This window comes from Tiliqua scincoides, chromosome 7, assembly GCF_035046505.1.
Source record: "Tiliqua scincoides isolate rTilSci1 chromosome 7, rTilSci1.hap2, whole genome shotgun sequence".
Taxonomy (NCBI): domain Eukaryota; kingdom Metazoa; phylum Chordata; class Lepidosauria; order Squamata; family Scincidae; genus Tiliqua; species Tiliqua scincoides.
In genome coordinates, this window is record NC_089827.1 from 47,052,950 (window position 1) to 47,067,711 (window position 14,762).

The 14,762-nt window shown below is 44.6% G+C and overlaps 1 protein-coding gene across 1 annotated transcript in view; it reads left to right on the top strand.

The window, feature by feature from the left end:
• DENND11 (DENN domain containing 11) overlaps window positions 1-12,836 on the top strand; it is a 32,611-nt gene extending 19,775 nt beyond the window's left edge. Inside the window, exons 3-9 of the mRNA XM_066634113.1 lie at window positions 330-488; window positions 1,102-1,255; window positions 4,214-4,352; window positions 7,477-7,608; window positions 9,049-9,199; window positions 10,273-10,341; window positions 12,080-12,836. Of these exons, the coding sequence (XP_066490210.1) occupies window positions 330-488; window positions 1,102-1,255; window positions 4,214-4,352; window positions 7,477-7,608; window positions 9,049-9,199; window positions 10,273-10,341; window positions 12,080-12,275 (1,000 nt within the window). The 3' untranslated portion in view covers window positions 12,276-12,836. The remainder of the gene's footprint in view (window positions 1-329; window positions 489-1,101; window positions 1,256-4,213; window positions 4,353-7,476; window positions 7,609-9,048; window positions 9,200-10,272; window positions 10,342-12,079) is intronic.
• The last annotated feature ends 1,926 nt before the right edge of the window (window positions 12,837-14,762 follow it).

A 14,762-nucleotide genomic window follows, 5' to 3' on the forward strand; every position in this document is an offset into this window, starting at 1 on the left:
TGTACTGAGCTGGGGGTTGGACTAGATGACCTCCAAGCATCCTTCCAAATCTAACATTCTGTAATTCTAAAATGCCTGGACTTATAAATGGATAGTTTATGCACGTGCACACGGAAAATGGTGGCAGCAATACTAGCATAATACGAATGGGGTTGAAGGTCACAACTTCCCAGTAGAAAACTAGTGGTCTGGCTATTGATCTTCCTTAACAGCTCCTATTTAACTTCCTACCTTTTCATGGACCTTCCTGCCCCCAACCTGTTGTCCTTGTTCCCATTTTTTAAATTGCCTTCTTATTAGTTTGTGTCTTGTGCAATTTTCTTCTCCAGTTACTTCCGGAAAGGACTGTGTTTTGGCTTGGCCTGTTTTGCCAATATGCCTGTGGAAAGTGAGTTGGAGCGTGGGGCCCGCATGAAGTCCGTGGGGATTCTTTCTCCTTCTTACACCTTATTATATAGATACATGCACTTCCTGGAGAATCAGGTCAGGTATGTTCTTCTACAGTTGCTTGTTCCTGCACGCTAAAGGGGCTTGGGAGCAGTTTTCAGTTCATTTGGTTGTTGGTCATGTGAGTCCTTCCTATCTAACAGAAGATTCTGGGGCAAAACTAATGGGACGGTCCCCGGCCCTGGAGAGGGACATGCATTTGTTTATTATTATTATTATTATTATTATTATTATTATTATTATTATTATTAACAGTATTTATATACTGCTTTTCAACTAAAAGTTCACAAAGCGGTTTACAGAGAAAAATCAAATAACTAAATGGCTCCCTGTCCCAAAAGGGCTCACAATCTAAAAAGATGCAAATGAATACCAGCAGACAGCCACTAGAACAGACAGTGCTGGGGTGAGGTGGGCCAGTTACTCTCCCCCTGCTAAAAAAAGGAGCACCCACTTGAAAAAGTGCCTCTTACCCAATTAGCAGGGGTTAACAGACAGTGCTGGGGTGAGGTGGGCCAGTTACTCTCCCCCTGCTAAAAAAAAGGCACAAGCCATGGACGTTAATGGCCATGGACGTTAATGGCACAAGCCATGGACGTTGCTCCCTCCAGGGGCTCTTTTGGTAACATACTTTGCGTTTTGACTGCCTTCCAGACACCAGCTGGAGATGCCAGGGCATTACTCTCACCTAGAAGCATTTTATGATGACAAGAAAGGGCTTCTCCCTGCTGGCAAGGGCACCCCCAGTTCTCAGCAACCCGTCCACTGGCTGCCTTCCATCCACAGATACATGTACCCAGAGATGAAGGTGAGGAAATAAGTCGGAATTACTGAGTTTTTCATGACTGAACTGCATGTTAGTGTTTCATAAGAGCCTCACTGGATCAAGCCAAGTCCAGCTTCCTGTATCTCACAGTTGCCTACCAGATACTCCTGGGAGCACTCTAGATAACAAGTTTCCTATATCATGTTGCCACTCTCTCACATTGGGCCTTCAGAGACAGGAGGCCTCTAAAACCCATAGGTTGCATATAGTCATCATGGCTTGTAACCTGGGATGGACCCTTTAAAGGCATCTAGGTCAGGTGTCATCAGAGTTCCATGTTAGTCAGTGGGACACCATGCAGTCAACTTGCTGAAGCTAGACTAATTTAGGTCTGGCGTCTGAGAGTCACATGTGTGCCGAATTGAGTTTCATGATGGAAGAAAGGCAGGAAATAAATATTGACTAGATTGTGGACTGACAGCCCAATCCTATTCACACTTTCCTGGGAGTAAGCCCCATTGAATCTAATGGGTCTTACTTCTGAGTAGACATGCATAGGATTGGGCTGTAAATCAGGTGAACTGATTTTGTTGGTTGGATTGTGGACTTAGGATGATGTTCCTGTGGCCTCTTACACACAGGTAGTATATACTCTACTGAGTATACTAGGTACCAGGAACATGGTGGGTGTCTCATGGAAAAGTGTTGCTTGTTTTATTGTAGCTTATTTTTAAAAGCTGTTAAGAGCTCAGGCTAATGTACTGTACGTCGTCCCTTTCCCTTTTAATCCTCACAACGATTATGTGAGTTAGATTAGATTGCAAGATAAACTACCATTATTTTCTTTAAAAGATTTGTATCCTGGTTTTTCTGCTTTTAAAAGCATCCAAAGAGCGTCTAGCAAAATAATAATTCACCTTGCCCTAGAAAACAAAACAATCAAATAAAATCAGTCGCCAGCAGAGAAGAAAACCAAAAACAAATAAAAAGCAGGGAAATAAAACTAACCCTCCCCTGTAAATGTCATGACTGGGCCAAAGCGTAGCTAGATCATTTGACACCCAGGACCCATAAATTTTTGACTCCCCCCATTCAACAAAATTAGTCTGGGCTGAAGCACAAGTCTACCCGCCCAGCAAACCTCAGCCACAGAGGCCGAAGTTCAACCAGGAGCCCAGGTCTACCCACCTGGAAGAGATGGCTCTAAACGGCAGTCAGAATGGGAGCACAGGTCTACCCAGCAGGTAGATCTGGGCTCCCAGTCCAGGTGGCTCAGAGGCCAAAGTTCAAATGGGAGCCTGGGCCTACCTGCCTGGTTGACCTGGGCTCTGAGCAAAGAGTGCTCATGCCCCTCCCAAACATAAATACTGGATCCATCCCTGACTCAGTGACATACTGCCCCTGCATCTGGAAGTTCAATGTAGCCATCATGGTTAATAACCACTTGAGACTATAGTCGACCATGAACGTTTAGAATTCACTTTAAGAGTCATCTAAACCAGTGACCAACAACATCTTCCCACCAGGGGTATCACTAGGCTTGGTGTCACTCAGTCTGGTTACTCATGATGTCACCACCATTCATTCATTCATTCATTCATTCATTTTATTTAACTATAGAACAGTATAGGTTACCAAACCAATCAATAACCAACAAAAAACAACAACCAATGGCCAACTTGATGACACTCACACAACTGAATAGGAGTTTTAGTATTAACTCTGATACATGGAAAAGGGAGCTGCCTTATGATAGCATCTTATTGGTTCCATGTTATTGGTTCCATAATAACATCTCTTTGAATAATCGGTCTCATTGGTCCATTTTGAGTTATGGAAATCTACTTTTTGTTACATGAGACAGTTGTATTTTTGTTTTCTGGTTTTTGGCCATAACCTTTGATGGAATGGAGATAGTTCACTCTGGTTTGTTTCATTGCATTCTCCAGTAAATTATGCCTTGAATAGTATAGAACATGTTGGTATTATTCCTAATAACTGTGGTTTTAGCGATTTTGGTCACTAGAAACCACTGGGCTAAAGTCATCTCATGAGTTTCGTCACTGAATTTGATCTGGGGATTAAATCCCATCTAACCCTGGTGTACCCCTGAGCTTTTATTTGCAGAAGGCAAATGTCTATGGGCTTCCCAGGTGCTTGCCCATCTAGGTACTGGCAAGACTTAGACCTAGTGAACATCTGAGATCAAACTCTGCCTATTTCTTTCAAATTTATGGGTTCATTGCAAGAGATCGGTTGCATGGTCCTTGCTATTTGCTGCCGGCAACGTGGATCAACAGGAGTCTAGTGCAGGTTGAAGCCTCTTGGATTTCTGTTATGGCTGGGAATGAATGCATTGTAGTCTTATTATCATATTATGGGGCTCCTTGCAGGGTAAACCTGGGAATTGGCATCAGAGGGATTATAGAGACAGTTCAACCTTCACGCACACAAATACTCAACAAACCAAAGATTTCATATCAGCGAGTAAATGTAGTTAATTATAAGGTAATTGCAAGTGAGTAAATACATGGGTGTATATCTTAGATAATGGAGGTATTGCAATGCTTGTTATATTGTATGAAAATTTCAGCTTCCCTGTAGTGCAAACTTCCTTAAAGAGTTGAAAGAAATTCAAGCTCGAGTTAGTGGCGGTGGTTTTCTTTTTGAAAGACAATCTTGCAAATATCTTTTGCCTGATAATGAAACTCGTGATCTAAGAATAAGCTACAGGTACAAATAAAACTCCGTCTTCTACCTGCCACTGACCTTTTGGTATATCAGATTGCTCAGGGCCTGCCAAAGCATAACAGAAGTCTTTTAGTAGTTTGACTCTGAGAATTGGTATAATTCTGGTTGCCTGAGAAGTTGGAACACTTTGGACTTCCCTCTCCATCCTTGGAGATTTAAAGGGCTTTTGTTTTGTTGGCTGAGATCAGCACTGTCTAGTTTCTGCTCTGTCACTAATTTCATTCCCCCTTTTTTTCTCTCCGAATCCAGATCACCCATCCCGCAGGCTGCATGTCTCAGTTCATCAAGTTCTTTGGGGAGCAGATCCTCACTCTCTGGAAGTTTGCCCTGCTTCGCAAACGCATTTTGATATTTTCGCCACCTCCTGTTGGCGTGGTCTGCTACAGAGGTATGGAGGGGAGGAGACATATGTGATAGGAAGTGATAAAAACAATGAACAGTATGAACAGAGGGGAGGAGAATTCACTCTTATCTTTCAAAGTGCAAGAATTTAGGGGGGTCATCTAAAGAAATGGGTACACTGCCTGTTTTTAAGGCAAGGATTACCAACTGGTGGTCCATGAGACCCCAAAGCAATTTTGTCTGGTTCCCAGTGTCCCCACAGAATTTTATTCAAGGTTTAGTAAAACCTTTGTCTGCATCATTACTCACAAGACAAAGAAAAGTAGTTCAACACAACTCCAAGCTATTTTATGCTTAAATTTTCTGTTTTTCTCTAGCTTTGAGTTGCGCTATCAGTCATACCCAGGCATATCCACGGCGCTTCTAACCAGAGCTGTTGCCTGTGAAAGGAATTGTAGTTGATTAATAATATAATTTTTAATTTGACGTATTTGCATATGAGTAAAAATGGGAATGCAGGCATTTTGGAAGGCGAAAGTGAGACTATACTGTCAACTAAGAGCTATGATTGTCCTCGCTCCCACATTCTCCGTAGAAAAATGGTTACGTGATGACATGGTGTCATTAGGAGGGGGAAGAGAGGGTTGCAGAAGTGGCTACCAGCCTGTAGAAGGAGCACTATAGCCCTTGCTCAGGTTGCAGTGAAAAAGGGAAGTTAGGGGGTGGTGGTTTTGCCCCTGAGCCCCCCCAAATTCAAACCAAGAGTTCTTTATGGTCAAAAGTTAGAGTGACTCTAGCAAGACCAATTTGAAGGGGGGGAAAAAAACAGCTCTTACTTTTGGATGATAACTTGTGCAAATTGACATTCCCTTGTTGACATTTGGGGGAATGCCTCATCTTTGAAGCATGTGTGGTTCAAAACAGTTGGTTTCAAAAATAAAAATTCTGCCAGTTTAAAAAAAGAATCCAGACTAAACAAAGCCTTTAACTTGATTAATGTAACTGTTTTAGCAGATTGCATATTGTCACATCGTGTCACACCCTTCTTGTTACATGGTGCTGACCTGACTGTAGAGTTTGGTTACCTGTGAAGGGTCTGGATTGTGTGTCAGAAAATCTGCTTCTGAAACAGAAGGTGGTCATCCCTGTTTTGAGGGAAGCGCTGCTTACACAACAGGTGGTTAATTGAAGGATGGTGTTGCCATGTCTACTATAATCAGTAGCTTTCGAGATTACCCACAAAGGTGGCTGCTGGCTGTTGTAATATGAGTTGGAGCTGAGCCAGCTCCATGTGGTCCACAGCTAAGAGTCTTTCCTCGAGCATTTGCTTGGACAAAATGTGCTTCCAAGTCACATCAGGCTACTTCTATGCTATCTGAAATGCAGCGGCCAAGTTGAGGCAAATTGCCTTTCCGGTTTGCCAGTGGTTGGGAACAAGTTGAATGGATGCTGCCATCTTCCCTGATTGGACTTTCCAGGAGCACTAGTTGACTGTTAGAAATGTAAAATTAAATGTACCCATCTCCTACCCTGCTGAGTCAATGGAGTTCCTATGTAACTGAGTATATGCAGGATTGCAGCCTGAGCTAGAGAGACTGTTTCAGCTCAGTGGAACTTACTTAGAGTAAACATGCAAAGGATCATGCTGTCAGTGTGGTATCTGCAGCCACAGACTGGTAGCAGCTTTTCACAGTTTCCAGCAGGGGTCTTTTCCAGCCCTACCTAGAGATGCCAGGCTGAACCTCTCACTGCTGAGCTGTACCATGGAGCTACAATCCTTCTGAACTAAATAGGTTGTTTATAAAGACCAAGTCAATTGATTGATCACATCTAGAGTGGCAGTTAAGGTGGCAGCAGGATGATGTAGAATAGACCAAAGACCTTTTTAGACAGTCAGTATCTGTGGATACTTAGTGCACGTAGATCGGGGAAGGAAGCCCGCCCGGTTTCCCTGCCCTTGCAGTTTACAGTTGTTCGTGCTCAGAGCTCTGTCCATGCAATCAAGAACTCCTAAACTGCAGTGTATTCTTTACTGTGTATGGTAAGAGAACTTTCCTTGCATACAGCTGCTCATTCTGGAGGTTTGTTCAAGCATATGGACAAATGCACACAGATTCGAGCCAGAGAGTTCTCTTCCAGTGTACAAGGTGTACATTATCCATGAATGCTAAATACCTGAAAAGGGCTCTGATCTCTCAGTCGTGGATTGCAGAGCAGTCCAAACTTTCTGCCCATAGAATGCTATACAGGTCATGTCTTGTTATACATGGCGGTTCCGTTGCGGAACACCCAGTGGATTTTAAAAAAAAATCAGTGGATACCAAATCAGTGAGAAAATAGCTTTAAAGACCCATTTCCAGGTTTCTTGCTCCTTCATTGTCGCCCTAGAATGCATTGGTATAGACACTATTCCACATTTAGCCACTAGGTGAGGTGCATAATGGAATCTAGTGGAATGAAATTATAATTATTTAACAGCGTGAAGGTAGGAAATTGGATTCTGGTGCTTTTTTCCTTGTTACAAGGCATTTAAAGGTGGTCTTTGGAATCAGTGGTGAGTCAAATCAGTAGATACCAAATCAGTGGATGCTGAGGTTCCACCTGTATAGTGTGTAATATTCTAAGTGGGGGGGGGGGGGCAAGAATATCTGCCAGCACATTGTATAGCTGATAAAGTGCCTTATTGAATAGGTGACCTTACTGGTGTCTCTTCATCAGCTGCTTTATGTACAGAGCAGTTTTGGATGTTTTTCCCCATACTATCAGTGATGCTTTTGATTTAGATTTTGGAGAATATTTGGTTGTTGTTTTTTCTTGTAGCTGTGGCTATTTCCTCACTTGAAAGGTCTTTTTTGAAGGGATGTAACTCAGTAGTAAAGCATGTTTGATCCTTAGCATCTCCAGTTATAAGGATCAAGGTAGAAGGTCTCTACCTGAGCCACTGGAGAGCTTCTAGTCACCACTCCAGTAAGCAGTACTGGGCTGGATGGACCACTGGATTGGCTTCCATTTAGCAGCCATTCAAGGCACCTTCATGTACTCAGAGAGTTCACTCTGTAAGACATTCAAGGTTACAGGACTGTTTCAAGGTGATTGATTGAATCCCGAAGCTGTGTTGTCCGTGTTGCTCTGGAGAGCCTTCCTCACCTCCCTTTTGTCACTGTCTCCAGTTTATTGCTGCTGCTGTCTTGCGAATGTCTCCTTGCCTGGTATTGGTGGAACGGTTCCAGAATCCAAGCCTTTCTTCTACGTCAACGTGGCCGACATTGAAATGCTGGAGACCGAAGTGTCGTACGTGGCCTGTAAGTATGTGGCAGGCCGTGTGTCTTCCATTGCTGGCTTTGCGCCCTTGGGGATTCTGCACCTTTGTTGGTGCAAGCAGAACTTGGCAATTCTTGCAGTGTCCTCTCTGGCAGACTCTATACTGTTAAAGAATCGTGGACCGATGTATACATTCTGCAGAAGTAAACAACAAAGCTTTTCTTGGACTGTACCACTTCAGGGTGGGTCATCAGCTCTGTGTCTGAATGCTGCATTACCTCAGAGAAAGAGAAAACTTTGTGTGCAGAAAAACCTTTCAGGGGCAAGGTTAAGCTGGACTCTTCTTCATGGCATGCTTGCTTTGTACATGTTGGGAGCATTCAGATGTGCAAGCCCCTCTTCCTTCTCAGCCTTGTAAACAGAAGAAATGTTAATTAAAGTGCCTTTAGTTTTTGAGGATGCCAAGTGTGGGCTTTTTAGTTGCCCTGATCCGGGGCATTGTGAATGCCTGTTGGTTCCTGCCCCCAGACCTTGAGCAGCTATGATTCCATCCTGCTTTCACTCCAGTTCTTCATTATATTCGCTCTGCCATATCATGGGAAGAGGAAGAGGCCATAGCTTTGTGGTAGAGTACTTGATTGCTTGCAGGGGTCTTGGGTATCTCCAGGTAGGGCTAGGAAAGTTCTTACTCAAAGCCCAGGAGATCCATCGTCAGAGCTAGTTGGGTCAGTGGTTGGACTCCACTTCCTGTCTTCAACCACTTCCCTCATCCCTTCAAGTGATAAGACTCGCTTATAACAATGTTTTCAGGAAAGAAGAGACCTGGGTTGGTGTGTTGGCAGCTTCTGCAGTATAGTGGTTAAGAACTTAAGGAGCCCTGATGGATCAAGCCAAAGGCCCATCTAGTCCACCTTCCTGTATTTCATAGTGGGTGAAGAGAACTTGCTGGGAAATCCCCGATTGCCTCAGCCACAAATTCATCAAATGAGTCTGAAGCAAGCCACCATCTTTGAACCTCAGTGCCTCCATCCTGAAAAAGACATATGAGGATCATGTAGGTTGTTAGAAGACCATTACAGGGTCCTCTAACATTGACGAAGTGAAGTGTATGCTTCTGAATTTTGGAAAAGCACTATGTAGGAGCAGAATGCAAAACTTGGGAGGGTCTATCAAAGGCTCATGGATGGCTTATAAGAGCTGAATTTGTCAGGATTTGCGTTTCATAGTGGGATTCAAAGAGCTCTGTTTGTGGATGAGAAACTTTAATTTTTATTTCATTTAATTACTTTTGTATCTTGCTTTCTTTAAAAATGTTAGCTGCTGTGGCCGACATTTAAAAGCACCACACCCCAAAACAATAAAATCAGAATTAAAGTGCCGTAACACACATGCAATAAAAAGCCTTGCACCTCTGATTGCAAGCTAGGGAGATGAGGCTATTTCTGTTCAAAGACTTCTTGGTGCTGCTCTTTTCTCGGCAGGTACGACGGAGAAGATCTTTGAGGAGAAGCGGAATCTCTATGATGTCTATGTGGATAACCAGAATGTGAAGACACACCGTGAACACTTACAGCCACTGCTGAAGATCAACAGCGCGGACAAAGAGAAGTACCGGCGGCTGAACGACCAGAGGTAGCTCCCAAGGATATCATTGGTGGCTGACCCTTCGTGGTTCAGCTTATGCGGTACCCTGAGTGCAGGAGTCATGATTTGCATGCTGACGGCCAAAGTACACACAGCTGGTTGGAGCTCTGTGCTCCGACAACTTTCTTCTTGTAAGTCAGCCATTGGGATGAGAGGGAAAGAGTGATTTGGATTGGGGCCAAATCGGGGATGGCCAACTCTTTCTCCCTGCTTCCTATAGCCTCAAACCAAATCTCATCCCAATCCAAAGGTTCTTTTCACCACGAAGGGAAGAATTGGGGGGGAGAGGGGGTTCAGAAGAGAACCTGGGAAAAGTCAGGCTGACTAGGCCTGAGCATCTTTTGCAACTTCCTGTTTCTTTGTTAGGGCACATATGTGTTGTAAGGGCACATCTGTGTTGTCTTTCCCCATTTTCGAAAAAGGAAGAAAATGTTTCAGCTCCTTTTTCTGTTGCATCTCGAGAGTTGACAGGGGCTGATCGCCACAGTTTGCTAGGCAGAAATGACCTTGAAGCAGGAGCAGGAGAAAGCAGACTCTTTTAAAATGGAAAAATAAAACTTTACAACCCAGAGGGGAAACAGAACACAAGAAAGCCATTTTGGCAGAGGCACCTTGCTTGGAACCATCTCCTTTTCACAAATTACATGGACTAGGCAGGTCAGAGACACACTGTAACTAGTTGACGAAAAGTCCAAAAGAAAAGGAATGAAAGAAAAAAATTGGGGGAGGGGCAGAACAGTGTTCAAGCAATGAAATGGAAGGTGCTTGAGCCATGCCCACTTGGATGCAGGTGCTGTACAGTGCTGGATGTGCATGGATCGAATGGGCAGGAAGTCACAAGTTGTTCTCTTCGCCCCTTTTGGGATAGAGGAGAAGTGATGGTCTTCTAGGTATGTAGGGTTAAAGCTGTTTAGGCTGGTATATATATATACATATATATATATGACGGTCAAGATCACCACTCAGAGTTGTCTCTGGAAGTCTGTATGGCCTCTGCAGTTCCTGTTACTGATGTGATGAATGTGTGTGTGTGTGTGTTTGTTTTTTTCCCTGCCATTCAGACAGATGCTGATGTACTCCCAGGAAGTGGATGGCGACTGCAGCTCCTGTGAAGAGGATCTCTTCATCCTGTGAGTATTTTGTGTGGGATTCCTTAGATCAGTGGTCTCCAAACTGTGGACTGTCACGTAGTGAAATAGCCTTCCCCGGCATGCGCAGCACTTACTGTTACTACTGCCTATTACCTTTCCAGCTGATCTCGTCAGAAAGTCACTCTGGGCAGCTGCTTCTGCCCTGAAATTTGGGCACAGAGCCTTCTGAGGCAGTGGGCAGCGGAAGAGGCCACTCGGTGCAACTTCCTGACAAGATCGACTGGAAAGATGAACAGGCAGCGGTGCAGAACATTGAGCTCTGTGCACAGTGGAGAACACTTTTTCCAGGCGCCAGATCCAACCTGTGGGCCGGGGTTTGGCGCCTGCTACCTTTGGTAGAGCATGAGTTCATGTTGAACTGAAAGTAGGGCAGGCCATTGTTGCATGTGGAAGACTCGCTCCTCAGTGTCTCCAGCACAGGGGGACCAAATGTCATAACCACAAAAGAGGACAAAGCACCCCAAAATGCAGGACAGCCAGGAAAAACATAGGGCATGATGAAATAAAAGCTAAAAATACTTGTATATTGATTTCATGTGGTAAATTTGAACACTATATTACTTATTATTACATTTAAAACTACATTACATATCATTTATTACATATAATTTATAACTTACAAGAAGGCTATGCGCTGCCTGCAGGGGCTGCTCACAGAGAAAAGGAGGGCATTTAAGTTCTTTTCCAGGACACAAGGCTAAAAAAGAGGACCTGTCCTAGAAAAAGAGGACATCTGGTCACCCTGCTCCAGCAAGATTCCCTCTAACTTTTTTCTTTCCTGTGCGGAGCCCTACAGCGGCTGAGCAGGTATGGCTGTTGCCATCCAGGTGGTGATGTCATTATAGCTGAGCTCTGGAGCCCTGAGAGGAAAGTGAAAAGAGGAGACTGGTGGGGACACACACGCACAAAAAGGCCACTGCTACCTACATGGTTTGGCCTGGCCAAGCCTGAGCTCAGTGGCTGCTGGCCATGGAGTTGCAGGTGATGTGTGACAACCGTGCTCAATGGGGCCTTGATTGCTGCTCTGCAGCTTACAGAGAAGGCGGACCCAGATACTAAGAAGGACTGGCAGAGGGAGTCCCCTGGAGTGCATTTGCCGGATGAAATAGAGAGTAATGGCCCCGATGGCACCTGTAATTTTCTAGGGGGTCAGATGTCTCTGGCCACCCACCATGTATTTAAACCTAACATTGCAATCCCTGCTTAGCCACTGAGGACAGGTGGAGTGGTGACATTGGGTTTTACCTGCCCGGTGAATGGTTACACATGGGGAAAAAAGTGACCCGGAGAAGCAGAGAGGTAGACTCCAAGCTGATACCTGAAGTGGAACACATTGATTCAGATATTCAGCATGTGAACTTGGACTCCGAGGAAGCAGCTTTTGAAGCAGGAAGATTTGCAGTTTTCCCATGGAAGATACCTTGTGAAAACGTATTGAGTCTGGTACATTTGAACCAATAAATTCTTCTTCAAGCCCTGGTTTGAGGTTTACCTCTCCTTGGACTGCTTTGAGTAGGAACAGATGGCCATTTCCTCCTGTCCCTGTGATAAGTTTTTAGGTAATTGTAAGCTGGACTTCTGGTTATTTACCCTGTTTGGAAAATTCTAGATCAGTTTAACACAAACAAAACAAAATGGGGAATGGACACCCCCTTTGGAATGTGAAACTCTTTTGGACTTCATTTAACTTCACATTCATTCCACATTATCTCTGCAGGTTTTTCATGGAGCAGAATAACCGGATATTTCAGACACTGATGGAGGTGTCAGCCAGCCAGGACAAGACCTTGACAGCTGACCATGCCCGGGGAATGGGCTTGGACCCCCAAGGTGACCGTAGCTTCCTTATGGACCTACTGGAAGTCTATGGCATTGACGTCATGCTAGTCATTGACAACCCTTGTTGTACTTAATGCGGAGACTGAAAGTGGCAAATGCAGGATTGCAAGGAGGTGACTTCTTAAATGGTTCTGTGATGCGGACTTGCTGGAACACCCCGGAACTCCTACCTTGAAGGACTGCCTTTTATTTAAGAGAACTCTCTAAAGAAAGTGTTATATATATTCTTTTTCCTATTAATTTTTATTTTCAGATTATCTTAACCAAGTTGTGATTTCTCTCTTCCAAGATAGACCAACCTTTCTTCTTCCAAGTTCTGTAAAATCTCGTGATGTGCTTCATTCTCTTCTTCATCATCTCTGCCCCCAGTGAGCCAGCGGCATAAGCTGTTTTGGAACCAGATCTGTTGTTGACTGGGGATTTGGGTGTGTGGGGAAAGCACTTTTCTCTTTCTTGGGGACCAATGTGAAACTTGAATGCAACTTTGAGCCTTTGTGTCTTGGCTGTAGAGGATGCCCTTTTAGTTGGATAGTGGTGGTCCCTTGAGATTCTCCAGTTTAGCTGTGGGCAAACTGTAAGGTTGACATAGTGTCATGGTATCCAATGGACATCTTCCTCTTAATGAGGGAGGGACTCTAAAGGGCAGCTTATTCTCCTGCACCTGGTGCTTCAAATGCAATTGAACTTGGACAGCGCTCTTGTTTTTGTGTCTGAGCGAAGAGGAGCATTTAAATAGTTGGATCTTTTTTCTTCTATATATAGGTCTTTGTTACTATGCCACCTCAGAGAGATGGCCTCGTTAGTCTTTGCTGCGCCATGATTAACTTTGCAGTCACCCTGTGATTGATGGGGAAGGACCAATTCCAAGTGATCCCATCTGAAGCCAGGGCAGCTGACTCCCAGCAGTGCTTTGCAGAATCTGTCAGCATCCTCTGCAGCTACGAAACTGAACTCTTTCTTGTCTTGGGATTGGTTGCCAATTGAACTCACTGTGGCAGCCATGATTCCACCTACCATCTTGGTATCTGGTCTCCTGCATGTTGCTCAGGCAGTGACTTCCTTACACGATATAAGTTGGTGTGATCTGTTACACAGGAAGTTGAGTTAGTTCCCATGAATTTTGGCTAACAGTGGAATTTGTTATTGTGCTGCTCTATAGAGATGAGGATCCCAGTAGTGATCTGCACTGTACACTTTCTACAGTATTTTGCTTGCAGGAAACACTGGATTTGTGTAACAAGACTAGAAGGCTCCTTGTGTGGTACATTGAGTACAACGCTCTGGGTTTAGAGTTTAGTTTGATGTGTATCATGCAGTCTGTTGGCCATAAGTTGCACTGATTCAGGTTTGGCTGCCTTGTTGCTTATTTGTGTAGCACTGCACTTCCTTATATCCAGGGTCAAGCGCACCATGTGTCTAAACCAGGGGTGCCCAAACCCCAGCCCAGGGGCCACTTGCGGCCCACGGGGACTCAGCCCAGCCTGCGGGGAGCCCCCAGTCTCTAATAAGCCTCTGGCCCTTCGGAGGCTCGCAGGAGCCCATGCTGGCCTGACGCAACTGCTCTCATCGTGAGGGCAACTGCTTGACCCCTTGCATGAGCTGTGGGACAAGGGCTCCCTCCACTGCTTGCTGTTTCACGTCTGTGATGCAGCAGCAACAGCGAATGAAAGACCGCCTTCCTTTGTGCAAAGCCTTTTGTAGGCCTTGAGCTATTGTGAGACCGTCATTTATTTTTATAAGTTCCATCTCTAATATATTAATGTATTCAAATTTGAAATGTAAATTAATTTTGTTTTTCCCAGCCCCTGACAGTGTCAGAGAGATGTGGCCCTCCTGCCAAATGGTTTGGACACCCTTGATCTAAACACTACAGAGAGTTTAAGACCATTTCTGGTGGTCCATGTTGTAACTGTGGACAAAGCTGGGCTTGCATGACTTCACTGTTGCTTTGAATTCAGTGCCTCTGATTGTAAAGTAGGGTAGGCAACTGGCAGCCAATGAGCTCAGTTTAGCACCCAATGTTGGTCTTCATCCTAAGGATACCCCTTCCATCCCATTATGCATCTCTTGCGAGGTGCATTAAAAGGGAAGAACCCTTGTGGCAGCCTTTATTGCTGTTCATAGAGAAGGAAGGGAGGTTGAATGAGCCCTTTGCAGGGAATTGGGCTGGTAGGCAGAGCCAGTATGGCTGATTTCAACACTCTTGGTAAATTCAAAACATGCCCCCCATTAGTTGCCAACCAGGCAGTGTATCCTGTTGCTTTAGTCTGACACTGCCTAGCTTCAGTCCTTCAAGATAGTGGCCTCTCTGCTATTTTGCTTGAAGCACCTTTGTTTGCCTAATGCAGGTGAGAGTTCGGGAAAGCTGGACTTGAATGGAGGAAGAAATGGGCCTTGTGCATTCAGGTCTTTCCTGGTACCCATTCCTTGGTCTTTTAGCACCTTACACCCGGATGATGTGTCTGAACTGCAAGGAGATCCTTTTTTTCTGTCTTGCTCCAAGCGCTTTCTTATTTTTGTTCTACCCTTTTCTTTGTAGGGAGCACTCAGCCTTTCAAGAA